This window comes from Neofelis nebulosa, chromosome 11 (assembly GCF_028018385.1).
Source record: "Neofelis nebulosa isolate mNeoNeb1 chromosome 11, mNeoNeb1.pri, whole genome shotgun sequence".
In the NCBI taxonomy this organism is placed as follows: Eukaryota; Metazoa; Chordata; class Mammalia; order Carnivora; family Felidae; genus Neofelis; species Neofelis nebulosa.
The window spans coordinates 14272237-14285925 of NC_080792.1; the positions used below are offsets into that span (position 1 = coordinate 14272237).

General features: G+C 44.3%; 1 protein-coding gene across 5 annotated transcripts in view; it reads right to left on the reverse strand.

Annotated features, from left to right (window-relative positions):
* ZCCHC2 (zinc finger CCHC-type containing 2) overlaps nt 1–13689 on the reverse strand; it is a 65740-nt gene that overhangs the window by 36102 nt on the left and 15949 nt on the right. For 4 of the 5 annotated variants that reach the window (XR_009250860.1, XM_058691883.1, XM_058691885.1 and 1 more), the window contains exons 2-5: nt 12730–12841; nt 9846–9922; nt 7501–7572; nt 3036–3148 (exon numbers count right to left, since the gene is read on the reverse strand). Coding sequence is in view for 4 of the 5 variants with exons in the window: in XM_058691883.1 (XP_058547866.1) it covers nt 3036–3148; nt 7501–7572; nt 9846–9922; nt 12730–12841 (374 nt within the window). In the remaining variant the exon portion in view is untranslated. The remainder of the gene's footprint in view (nt 1–3035; nt 3149–7500; nt 7573–9845; nt 9923–12729; nt 12842–13689) is intronic. The other variant, XM_058691884.1, reaches the window with a different exon arrangement.

A 13689-nucleotide genomic window follows, 5' to 3' on the forward strand; every position in this document is an offset into this window, starting at 1 on the left:
CAAAACAGAGAAAGAGTCAGAGGAATGATGTACGGCCAGATGGGGAAGATATTCTGCAGCCACTCGAAATGATCTTGAAGAATTAAATAAAAAATGCTTAGAATTTGAGAACATAGGATAGAAAACTGCACATCTAATATTACAGGCAAAACAAAATAAAAAGGAAAAATGAAAAAGGCCAATATTAGGTTATTTGAATAACTGTCATCTTTTCATTACTTTTCTGTGTCTTCCAAATGTTCTACGTTGAGCAGTTGTGAGGTTTACCAAGAAAGCCCCCAACTACCTAAATGCACTGAATGACTACATGGAACACTGTAACACACCAAGATTGTATTGTATTTTATCACTCTGAATTGGAGCAGTATGCAATAGAACTCTGAGGCTACTACTGGTCAGCCACGGGATCTCGGGCAAGGTAAGGAGCTCGGTTTGAAGCCGAGGCCTAGCAGCACGCAGCATCAGGCTGGAACAAAGCGCACCCTGAAGCCAGCACAGCCAGGGTAGCGGCACGCAGCGATCTGCTCCCGAAGACGTAAAGGTGCACACTCTGTGGCTCCCCACACCCCACAGGCTGCCATCCGGCATCCTCACTCCCTCTTCCAGCGCAGATTCTTCCCCCCGCCCCCACCTGGTCCATGCTGCCAGATGCCCCTCCACACCCCCCGCCAAGTGTCACAGCTGGAGAAGCTCCCTCCTGAGCCACTTCAGAGGCAGTGGTCTGAGAGCCTGCTCGACGAGCACTCCACGGACCACGAGCATCTCTGCAGCCTACCGGAATCCCAGGACAGTGCCCACGGCGGGACTGTGGAGTCTGAATCTGCACCCCAACGACATCCCCAGGGATGCACAAGCCCATGACTTCTGAGTAGCACAGGAGACCCAGGAATTCAACCAACTCTTCCTCACCGTCACCACCCACCCTCGCCGGTCTCATCCCTGGAAAGCTGTGGCCACGCCCTAGTGCTCCTGTTCTTTCTCTGAACCTTCCCTGCCGCGCCCTCTGCGAGGCCCCATGTATCCGGGCTCTTCAAGGAACAGATCTGCACCTCCTTATTCAGACCAAAATCCCACTAGCCTCTGGGGTCTGGCTGTCCTCACGGCCCGTTCGGGTGGGGTGCTCATTCCCCACTCACAAGGGCCGCAAGGGTGGGGGCACCCCCTCAAGGACGCCTTTCAGCCACTCCACCTGCCAAGGTGGTCACACACCTACCTTCTGGTCGTGTTCCCACATTCGTACTCAGCTTGGCCCCCGCCTGTCTCCTCCACCCCCAGCGTTCCATAGTCCTGGGGGAGTTCAAACTCCACATGGGTGAGCAGCAAACCCTTCGAGCTCTTTGCTTGGCTGCCTTTCCACCAGTGACCTCTGTCTTCCATCTCCTCTCTTATTCCAGTCATTTACTTCCACACGCACATCCTGGACCTTGTCACACGATGAACAGATGGACACCCTCTCCTTCCCAGATTTCGGCTTCTCTCCATCGAGGAGTAAACACTCACCCCTTCTTCCCAGCCCCACCCAACCTGAAAAGGCTCACGGGTGCCCCCCCTCCCCCGTCAGAGGCAGAGGGCCGCTATACTAAACGACGCCCATCTCTGCTCACCTCTGCCTCAGCAAGGCTACTTCACTGGGCCGCCTCAGACTCCGCTCAGAGGGCAGACAGGAAGTCCCACTCAAGCCCTGACTCAAAGCCACAGATGTTCCAACGCTGCTTTTCCTTATTTTACTTACTAATAACTGTAAGTTTCCAATAAAACAGCATTTGTTTCCTCGGCCATTACTCCTTAATTTCTCTCCCCTAAAGGGAAGCCCTCAGAGAGGGGCGAGCAAAACAATTACCCCCCACTATGGAGACCACACCTCAAACCTCTAACAATCACCGGGAACTCTCTCACCTCAGAACGCCCTAACCCACACATTTCAGGCTCATTTCAACTTGATTCTGTCTGCCTACTTACTTGCTTACTCCCTGACACCTCTTCTCCAGTACGGTCAGACTCCATCTTCGCTCTGTGAATGTGTCCAAAAACCTCACACTCTTCCCTAAATTCCCTTGCCCCACCTGTCCCTTCATCACATCCAAGAACGTCCTTATCCAACGACCTGCTATCCTAACACTTGAACCTGAAATGCTCGCAAGATGTTTTCAAAATCCACACAGCATGACAGACTGATACCACTATCATTTACGGACACTCAATGGGCTCCAAACCTGGCCAGCTTACGGGGTTTCCTTTATCGGGTTGTTCATCACCCTCCCCCGCAACTACTGTTTAAGTCCCTTTTGCTCTCAAACACTTGATCCCCGCCCCCCCCCCCCCCCGCCCTTATATCCACTCTTAAGCAAACTCTTACTTTAGGAAAAAAAATACAAGCCATCACGCAAGAGATCCTTCAACTTCCCATCATGAAACAAGTACATTTACCCACATCCACACCCGTCCTGCCCACACAGGACCTTGTGCCACAGTTGCTGAGCTCGCCGGTGTGTTCACCTCTTCGTCACGGCCCCGGGCACGCAGGGTGCTCCGGGGGCCGACCCACCCCCGGGCCTCAGCCAGCGTGGACACACCATCACCGGGCCGAGCCATCACCGCTGCAAGCTCGCCACGGGACAGAAGAGCAGGCATGCGAAGAAGTGTTCATCTCCCTTCACCTTCCAGCCTGTTAGCCTGATCTTCTGTCTTACTTGACAACTTAGAACAAAAAACATTTCCCAAGTTGAGTTCTTGGACAAGGAACCCTTCCAATAAATATTTTATGGAGAAAATAGGAGGTTCACTGAATGTCTGCAGATTTTAGAAGCAATTATTCATGATATCAGAGAGCCAAAAAAGTCCAACGATAAAAGTAATTAGCTTGATGTTTCCTGCTGTGAGCCTAGACCTAAAATAACATGTAGATAAAAAGTCCATTTTAAAAAGTACTCCACAGCAAAAATCTCTTGTCACCTCCCTCAAACTCCGTTCTAAGTCCTCCACTGCCGACGAACCTGTCTGTGATGCTGTGGTGACAGCATCAGGTAAACTGTTACCTTAGGATGGGCTCTAGGTCAGGATGTCGCCGTTCTTCCCTTTTCAACGAACCCTGATTCAGGGCTCTTAAGATGGTCTTGTCAAAAGTCTCGGAAGACACTTCCTTTGGGAGCTAGAAAAGAAAAACCGCAAGGCCAATGTTAAGTTTCTCACTTACTGCTAAGTATGTTACAAACCAGAGGCACAAAGGGAGACAAATGTCTCTTGCTCAGTAATCATCCCAAAGCAGTTCCTCTCTACATCTTCAAGACATAGGCCCCGTACTGAAGCAGCATAGATCTTTCTACTAGGAAAGTCTTCTGCCTTCTGGGCACACATCGGGGCTCTGCAAAGGTGCAGAATAACCCCGGCAGGATTCGGTGTGCTTCTGGGACACGCCTGCATATCCCTCACATTCTAAGTTCCACATGCCACACGAAAATGACACCCACGCCAAGGTTCTTTAGTTAAACGGAACATTCTGCATAGTGTAGCTACAATTATTTTAATCCTCAAATAGTACTCTGTGAAGTGTTATCCCTGCATTTATAGTGATCACCTTAGTACCTCCTGTTTCACATCTGAATCCCAGGCAATGTCACACCACCAGTGCTATGCACCAAATAAAAAGAAACACGGGGTGAAAATTCTCAATCCTGCTTACATAAAAAGCACTAATTGAAGGGTTAGGAACCTTTCCCTCAACATGATGAAGGTGCCCTCACAGCAATGGACCAGAAACCACAGACACACACACACACACGCACAAAATAATCGCTGGGCCAAGAAAGTTTTTATTTAAAAAACAAAATTTACGTCATTCTGTTTATTAATTAGCTTCTTAAAATTCCTAATAAATTGATTTATAAGATTAGCTTTCTGATGTTTGAAACTTGACTTCTGATGGTCTTTACACAATGAACTCCTGGATTACCGGTACTTTCACTAACATTACGAGTAGAACCATTCACGCAGTATCGAAAGCGCTGCAGGAACAGAACAATCTACACAAATTGTCAGTTTACGTGTTGAACTGGAGAACCCAAAGCAAGTATTCTTTTGACAAACAAGCGTTTTGAGTCAACGATTCCGAAATGGAAAATTTAACAACAGCAGCATAAAGCATTACTAATTTTAGGCAGTGAGACTATGGCATCAAGATGTTTCGTCAGAATGAAGCTCTTCCTGGTTCTTTTATAACCCGGTAAGGCTGAGGGCCCTGCTGGCCACGCACCACTGTGGAGGGCATGTCCTCTGATCACTAACAGGAAGAAACCAGTTCTGCATCTACACATTTCCCAAAAAATGGCTATTTCAACATTTACACTTAAATACTATTTTAATACAGATTAAGGACACTAGGCATATTTCGTATTGCCCATTTTAAACATATCTCCTGAATTTCTGTACACAGCCAAAGAAAACCTGCTTCAGTGGGGAGCTATGTTTCCACTATCGAATCACCGATGGTTCTTCTAAGTGCAGGAAGGCAAGAGTATATAAATTTTCACCTAGTCAATGACTGTTCGTGTGATTGGGCAGAGTGCGGATATGCAGTCATCAGTATTTGCAAAACGCTTTATTTTCAAGTGGTTTTTATCTTCAATTTCCAAGGACTATTTCCAGTCCTAGAGGAAGGCACATTTGCTAAAAATACAGCTTTAAATCATGTCTCTTCTATTCTAGTCCCTTCTGAATTTCCTCACCTCTCGGTCTTCCTTCCAGTACCCAGACTCCCAGAGCTGGGCCCCAGCTCAGCCTTGAACCAGCTCACACTACTGAAAGATCGTTCTCCTCACTGTTACAAGCTTCTCTTTAAAAACACTGAGGCCTAATGGAGAACCATCTACAAAACCCCATTACAATCGACTTTTTGTAACTCTTCTCGTTCAACACTCATTCATCCAATCAACAAATATTCAAATCGAACCCTGTCCCAGGTACTGTTTTAGGCACTGTGGATATAGCAGTGAAAGAGGCAACAAAAACCCTGCCTCCATGGAGCTGCCATTCTCGCAATGAGAAACAGACAGGTGTCAGATGCAGTTTCTAAGCGGCAACAGCAGGGGAAGGGGGCTTGGATGCGAGGACAGAGGCTGCCATATACACGGAGGAAAAAAGGACTGGAAAGCACTGACCTCAAACTCACTCTTCCACATTATAGCAAACAGTAAGTGCAGTTAAACAGCATCTACAAAAGTTAAAGGTTGTTAGTATGTACAGGCTATCAAAAGGACAGGTTTTGCTCTTAACTTTTGTAGATGATTTTAAAAGGAAGGTAAAAAGGTGAAAAGATATGTGGTTGACTTGAGGGGATATTTTATAATAGGCAATTAGCCTCGAAGCATACAATGTTGCCAATCTTTTAACGTAACTTGATATGGCATCTGTCCTACTTTAGAAAAATTCTATGTTCGGGGCGCCTGGGTGGCGCAGTCGGTTAAGCGTCCGACTTCAGCCAGGTCACGATCTCGCGGTCCGTGAGTTCGAGCCCCGCGTCGGGCTCTGGGCCGATGGCTCGGAGCCTGGAGCCTGTTTCCGATTCTGTGTCTCCCTCTCTCTCTGCCCCTCCCCCGTTCATGCTCTGTCTCTCTCTGTCCCAAAAATAAATAAAAAATGTTGAAAAAAAAAAAATTAAAAAAAAAAAAAAAAAAAAAAAAAAAAAAAAAAAAAAAAAAAGAAAAATTCTATGTTCAAATGTTGGCTAACTGGGAGGATCTATGTTCAAATGTTGGCTAACTGGGAGGATCATAACCATGATTCTTAAGACTGAATCAGTTATTGGGGGCTGTCTTTTTTTAGAGCACTTGAGCTTTCAGAAAAATTGCAGGACTGAAAAAATGAAATCTGTCAAGACAAAGAACCAGCCGAAGCTTAGGGAAACCCAAGAGGAGAGACTCTGCCGGGTGCCAGGCCCCAGGCTGGCAGCCGGTCATGTGCTCTCTCATTAAGTCTCTCAGCACCACTCGGGATAGGCTGGTAGCACCCCCACCCTAACAGGTTAGGTAACTGGCCTTGACGGGTGGCACCGCAAGGTATTTCAGCCTTAGCCTCTATATCCCTGCAACTTACCATCGAGCATTAGAATTCTGTCATGGGAAGGGCAACACAAGAAAAAGAAACAAAGCACGCTGCTCTCTGACCCAAATGACACCTGCTCATGACGACCTGCCCTTAAACCTTGATAGATTTACTCTGTTGAGATGGAAGAGTCGGACATAAACAGAAGAGATGTTGTAAGTGCACGTGCAGCCGTGGTCCAGGGCGGCCCTCCCAGATGCCTTCAACAGGCAGACCGCCAGCGGGGAGCTATCGTCTCCTTTCTCTGGAAGACAGCGCACACACACCCGGTCCTCCCACGGCTCGCTCTCCTTTCTCACCACGCTGTCTACAGCTGACGGCTCACAAGCTTATGACCTCTGACAAGTGGAAATGCACGGCCCTCGCATCTTTACACGCAGTTAGGTCACTATCCTGAAGTAACAGAAGGCATTCTCATCCCTGAACCAAGAGGGCCCGGTTCAGAGTGAGCTGCAGGAAAATATTCAAGCTGTCCCTGGGTATTTCCAGCGGAACAAACACTGACAGTCCATCCAACAATGTCCTCCTTAGAGCCAGCACTACCACGCTGCCCCAAGTTCCGCAAGCTGGGGACGAAGAGCCTCTTTCAGCTGTAAGAATGGAGACCCACAATTTAAAAACCAGCACCATCCTGAAAATTTCAGATGTTGCAAGTTCAATAACCACATCACACCTTGACCCAAAAGTCAGTAACTGAGTTGGGAAAGTTTCCTGTTTCTGGACTTTGTTTTATCTCCTCATTGACAAGAAACTTTAACATACATTTGCTTATTGTAAAATAGCGAAGGTACTGGTTAACCATTTAAACCTGTTTCCTCCTTTTAAAACTGAGCTCTATCCATACACACTTCAATAAAATGAAATTAGCGTCAAAGGAACAGGCACGAATTTGAACAAAATGACTTAAGAAACCTTTTACTTCTGCAAATCTGTATGTTTCCACGATCCCTTATTCTCAATACTCTGTGTCTCTATCACAAGGGGAAGCCGGAACTCAAAGAAGGAATCGATGGACACGTGTTTAAGGAAATCCACAGACGGAGCCGAAGAGCTGTCACCTCTAAGAACCACAACATATCCTACCAAGCCTCAACTCATTTTGCAGACGCACTCTTCCACAAGAAGTACCCTTGCAAGCAGCCACCATTAATAGTTATCTCGGCAAGGAACCAGGGATCAGGTTCCTTTTTTTTTTTTAACGTGGAAAATCCTTCGTTTCCTTGTATCGGTAATGTAAGAAAATTTACGTTTAGAGTAACAGGACGTTGTGTACAGACAGTGGAGAGTTCTAAGTCAACCTTTATATAACGTGGTTAGATCTTCTTGGTGTCTGTTTTGATATTGAGGTTTTTGGTTCTACATATTATGTAAAAACCATTTTAACAACAAAATCTATAATTTTACCTTCAGTAGAAATTCTTGTAGTTCTTGGTGGGTTTTTGTTACTGTTGTGACTGAAAGATCAGACCAATTTACCTGATTTAAAAAAAACACACATATTATATGGTTATTTCTTAGGCGGGAACCAGATGAAAAAAAGCCATGTGTAAAACAAAGGGCCTTACTTAAATCTTAAGATTAACAATTAGAAATATAATCTGGCATTGTCAGAATTTCTTCAAAATTGTTAAAGTTAACTGTACATTGACATATTCTACTCAAAAAACTTTAATAATTCCTTTCGAATCGCATGGTTCTTTTAAAAAGTTGCCTTTAAAAATGTGACTGTATTTTAGTAATTTTTCAAAAGGGAAAGTTGAAGGACTCTAAGATGATACTTGACGGTATTAAACTATACACCAAGAAAGGTAAGAATTGTACCTCCTGGAACTTATTACGTATAAATTCTTCAGAGAAGTAACTAGAGTTTACTGCCCCTCTGTGGTAAGTACCATAGTATTCTTTTTATGGGGATTTATGGCTTAGGAAGAGATTTCATCTTTACCTCAATTCTTTAAAATCCTATTAAAGTGTGGAGGGCAGGTCTGACTACCTCCATTTTCAGATGGAGGAACTAAAATTCAAAATGGTTAATGTACTTAGACGTGACCCTAAGTGAGCAGAAGAGCCAGACTGGAATCTATTATGCCATTTTACCTCTCAGACACTTTGAATTTCATGGACTTGATGATGGTTCACTGATAACGTCTACATTACAATTATCTGAGCCAAGTAGACACTCAAACTGTGCAAATGCCTAAGGCTCACCAAGTAATCATACCATTAGTAATCAGATATTTAAGAATAGATGCAAAATTGTATCTACCAACCCTTAAAGCAAATATCCTTATTAACTGGCACATCTTTTAGATGTTTTTTAATTATTCAACGTTCGTTGAGCAGCTACTTATGTGAGACACCGTTCTCAGTGAAAGGGACACAGGAGGGGCCAAGACAGCCAAAGTCTCTGCTGGCTGAGGTCAGGGTCTAATTCGTGGAGACCCATTACAACAAATGAATATCTAAGAATTCCCATCAGTGAGCAGGGCTCCAGAGACAATGAACACGGCGTGGCACAGGAGCAGGACAGCACGTCAGAAGGGTGCCAAGCAAGACCTCACGGGAGGGAGCGTTTAAGCCAGGCTAGGACTTGAAGGGACATGAGCTGTGCCATGGTCTGGGGAAGACTGTTCCAGAGCTAAGCTGGGGATGTAAAGGCTTTCGGGAACGAACAAGCTAAGAGCTCCAGCAACAAAAGGAGAGCTAGTGTAACTGAACGAAGAGAGCACGGCGGCTTATGCCATGCGTTACAAAAAGGTTAAGTAAAACATTCGGAGATAAGGATTTAAAATTGTAAACTGAGGATACGTCTCCCACAAAGCAGAAGCCAGAGTTCTGAAATTCATTCACCAAACATACTAAGCAAGTCAGATATGGTGGGATGACGGAGGATGAAGATTCCTGCTCTCCATTAGATACTAACCAACTAGAGAGGAAAAACACGTAACCCAAATAGAAGAGTCTGGAAAATTTATGATGGTGGCATGCCTTGAATGAATGGAAACACATTCTGCTGGAGGATCAGAAATGACTTGGTGACAAAGGTACAGCTAAAGTGTGGCAAGCAATACCTTTGGGGAGGAACTGAAGTGAGGGAGCACAGAAACGTGGCGTCGGTCCGTTTGGCTTCAAGGCGTTCAGTCCAACCTCAGGAGAAAGGGCCAGACAGTGAAGCCCAAGCAGGGAGGAATAAGGAAGACGTGGACAAGGAATCCACATTACAGTCAACAGGCAAAAAGGAGACATGGGGAGTAACAGAGCCGGACTCTATGGTTAATTGGACAGCTGTCTGAAGGACAGCATGACAGGAAAGCAATTAGAGATGAGAGGACGAGGCAACAAAGGCCAGGGAATAAAACCTTCATGGAGAAAGAAGAGGAAGAGAAAAGTATCAGGGAAAAACCATTCCAGGAGAAGACGATGCCCGTGATCTTGATTTAAAAAATACTAGTGAAAATGCTTACTTTTACTTTTAAAGACACAACTTCCACCTTAAATTGAAGGCTCTTATTTATTTTGAATAAAGTCGTCAGAGTAATTTCAATGTGACACAATTAAAAACTCAGCAAACCATGCAGTACATACCGAAAACAGTACATTCCCTTAGTAAGGACAAACTTACGTATACATACAGCTTCTTCTTAAATTAGCAAACCCACTGTAAGTTTTTCCAAAGATCAATTTTTCATTTTCCCCCACAAGGTCATTTAACAGGACACGGACATCTGTTGGGGGCGAGAGGGGCTTACTTTGAAGGTGTACTCCCAATATTTGTCAGCCCTTTTTCTCTGGACTCCTTTCAACATTATCTTCTCGATGTGCACAGCTGAAAGAAAGAAAACAGGCTGACGTGTTCTACAGAGACTAGATGCGTGTTTCAGTTACCCACTGACAAATGTTAAACAATTAAGCTATTTTATCTTCATCTTTACTACTGATCTTAAACCATGAAAAAAACCAAAAAAACGCAGAAGCATAGCAATGTGCCATTCACCCACAATTTTGTTTCTATATCCATTCAGCATGCTGAGTGCCTAAAGAGTTTCAAGCATTCCGCTGAGCACCAAAAAAATAAAATAAAATGCACCTACGATAAGGATTCATTTTCTAGAGGACAATCTTCAAAACTGCTTGTTATTCAAATTATCACAAACATAGCACTTTATTCAATTATTTATGCTTGGTAGGTATAAACCAAAAGAGGTACAGTTTTTGTTTACATCGAAAAAAAAAACCTTCAAAAGTAATGTATTAAACTGATAAAAAGTTCTTTCCAATTGGGAATTTAAAAATTGTTCAACATGACCTTTAATATCATATAATGGCATTACAAACGTTAAAATGAACTATGAAGGTTCACTATAGCAGAATTTTTCACAATGTATTACACAGATAAAATCGTGGTCATAAGTTACATTAGGAACTCTGAATTGAACTAGGTAAGACGATCAGCTTGTTAATGAAGAAGCAGGCAAATGTGCAATCCCCCGAATTATTCATGTTACACATCCTTTAATAAAAGTATCATCTTGGGGCACCTGGGTGGCTCAGTCAGTTAAGCCTCTGACTTTGTCTCAGGTCATGACCTCACGGTTCACGGGTTTGAGCCCCACGTCAGGCTCTGGGCTGACAGCTCAGGGCCTGGAGCCTGCTGTCTCCCTCTCTCTCTCCCCTCTCCCATTCACGCGCTCTCTCTCTTTCAAAAATAAACATTAAAAAAATTTTTTTAATTAAAAAAATAAATAACGAAAACATCATCTTTCAGGAAGTAAATCTCTTTACAAATTGAAGAGAGCCAGTCTACTAACCATAATATAAGGACTTAAGGGAGGGAAAAAAAAAACTGTTGCTCAGGGTATAAATAGAAGAAACAGCACTTAAGCAATAATGAGACTGGCAGTAATGAACAAGATAAAGGTCACAGGGAAGAAGTCAGGAGAGTGACTCCACAGACTGGGGTCCTGTTAAATTCAGGGGTCGGGAGATGGAGAAGGAAAGGAAGGGATTTACTTGGAGAGGAAGAAGCTAAAATAGATGAAGCAGAAGACAGAAAGTAACAGAAGTATACAGGAAGAATGAAGATTGTTCTAGATCAGGGACTGCGGGCCATGAAACATAAGATACGGAAATTCACTGGTAAGCATTCATAACAGACCGAGGAGATACCATTACCAGGATTTTGTGCCAACCTTCCAAATATATAGTGTCCGATGGCCGCTTCTGGGATAATTCCCAACCCCCGCCGCCGTGGGTGAGAAATGTTGAGGACGGAAACGCAAGAAAATCTCAAAAGCCAGGTGAGAAGCCCACAACTCCTGACCAGCGGCAGCACAACAGCGGCTAAGTGGGGGAGGGGAGGGTCTGCCACTTTCAACAGCTTTCCTGCTACCTTCCATGAGGGACGATGCTATTTAAGAAAAACCGTCTGAACTAATCTACATTCAGAAATACAAAGCAGCTCCACTTCTGCAAACTGGCGGGCTAATAAGTAAGGGGCAGGGGACCACTAGGGCATTACGTGTAAGGGAACATGGCTGGGTCTTCGGCCTTGGTCTCAAGTTACCCCTGTCATGACCGATCGGAATCAAGAGGAGGGAGCTGAAGTACGGTGGGGAATGGCTGGTAACAGGAGACCCTCCAACCCTCAAAAATTGGAACTAAGGAGCACAGAGTACACACATTTGTTTAAAAATAAAGAACATAAGAAAAGTCACCTATAGTACCACCTTACGGTGGGTCGTCGGCATTTGGATGTAGTCTTTTGTTTTTCTAAAACATTTTCATTAAAAAAAGAAGAAAAAGACCTTCGTTGTAAAAGCAAACTCTGCTTTAGGTTACTCACAGATGCAGCAGGCTGGTTGAAGGAATCTATGAGTCAAGTAGTTTAAGGGTCTTGAATGGCCCTGAACAGGTAATTATATAAACTTTTTTTAAACATTAAACATTCATACCTGTTTTTCCTGAATGGGAAAAATGTATAACACAAGAAAGATGACTGATGGGACTGAAAGAAGACAAAATGATGTCGTTCTAAGCTGCTATGACTGAGCGTGAGGTACACGTCTGAGGCCGCCCAGGTGGCACATACGCTTTCCATCTCTGTTTGTTTTCCCCTCAACAATTATTCGCCCAGGGTAATGGACTCCCAAAAATGAAGAGAAGTGAGCATCTGAACTCATTTCCTTACAGATGACAACGTCCTTCCAATGCCACCATCCCAGTCCTCCTGAAAACTGCATTACTGCAGGAAGCATAGACTAGTAACACATGGCTTCACTTTCTAACAGAGAACTTCTGTAAAATTTCTTTTTTCAGCAGATGCTGAGCACATTCTCCAGATAAAGCACTTTCCCAAACACTTTAGGAATACATGAAGGATTCCGCCCTCCAGAAGTGCGCAACTAGACTTAAGGCAGCCGACCACAAGGCAGAACCAGGTCGGCACAAGCCAGGCTGGGCCAAGTGCTGTAAAGCAGGAGCCCAGATGCAGACTCAGAAAAGTGGGGGCCGGGCGTCTGAGCCAAACCTAGGACCCGTAGATTTCTCTACTCCAAAAAAAGAGGGAGAAGAGTTGGGTCAACCAACGTGAACAGTGCTCTGCAGCCGTCCCCGGTAAGGGGACAGAAAACATACCTTCTCGCTGGGCTCTGTGCGGCGCCGCAGGAAGTCCGTCGTGAGGTATCAGGGCTCGTGCCAGCACGCTGGCCTCATGACTCTGCGGGTAGTCACCGTGAGCGGAGTCACTCTAGAGAAGAAAGAGGGGCACGTGTTCATCCACTCCACAGACTGAGAACAGACAACTCCATCCAAATAAACCAGAGTCAAGGCTTATGCTTTTAACAGAAACTATCTTAACAGCAATTTTAGAGACCAGATAGGTGATTACACAGTAAAGGCAGAAAGGCACAAATAGTAAAAGGTATTCACCGGTAAGGAAAAAGAGAAGCATCAACATTTATTTTCACTCAATAGTAATATTCTATCAATTATTTACTGTCCCAGTTTTCTTGGGACACATTGCACGTTGTTACTCAAAATTCCCAACGATGTCAATTCTAACCAAAGTGACCAGAATCAAAGGAACACATATAAAAGATGCTCTCCCCTATGCTAACCCTCCGCATATACAGGAATTGTATTTTTTACATTAATTACTAAGCAATTTTTATTCACTGCTTGATTTCAGTGATAATCTAACAAGATGCTCTGGTAGGGAAAAGTTTTACAAAAGGTTATTATCAAGATCTGCCAAATCTTTCTGAATAAGAATGTGTACAGACAGTGAGTTTACTGTAGTAAATTAGTAGTGTTTAAACCACCTAACGGCGACTGGGTGCTCGGAGTTTGCTCAGCCCATCACTGTCATCCGTGAACTGGAAGAAGTTTTACTCCAAGGAGAACGGCTGCTTGGGAGTCAGAAAGGCCTCCTAACCTTACAGCTCTCCAGAACCAAAGCCCTGGCACGTATATACTGTTATCACAACACACTGATCAAGCCAAAAAATAAAACAGCCTTATTAACAGTTCTTTATCACAACTCACATCTTACCCCTTTCACGTTCAGAATCTCAAAGTACTACTCAGACCAAAACC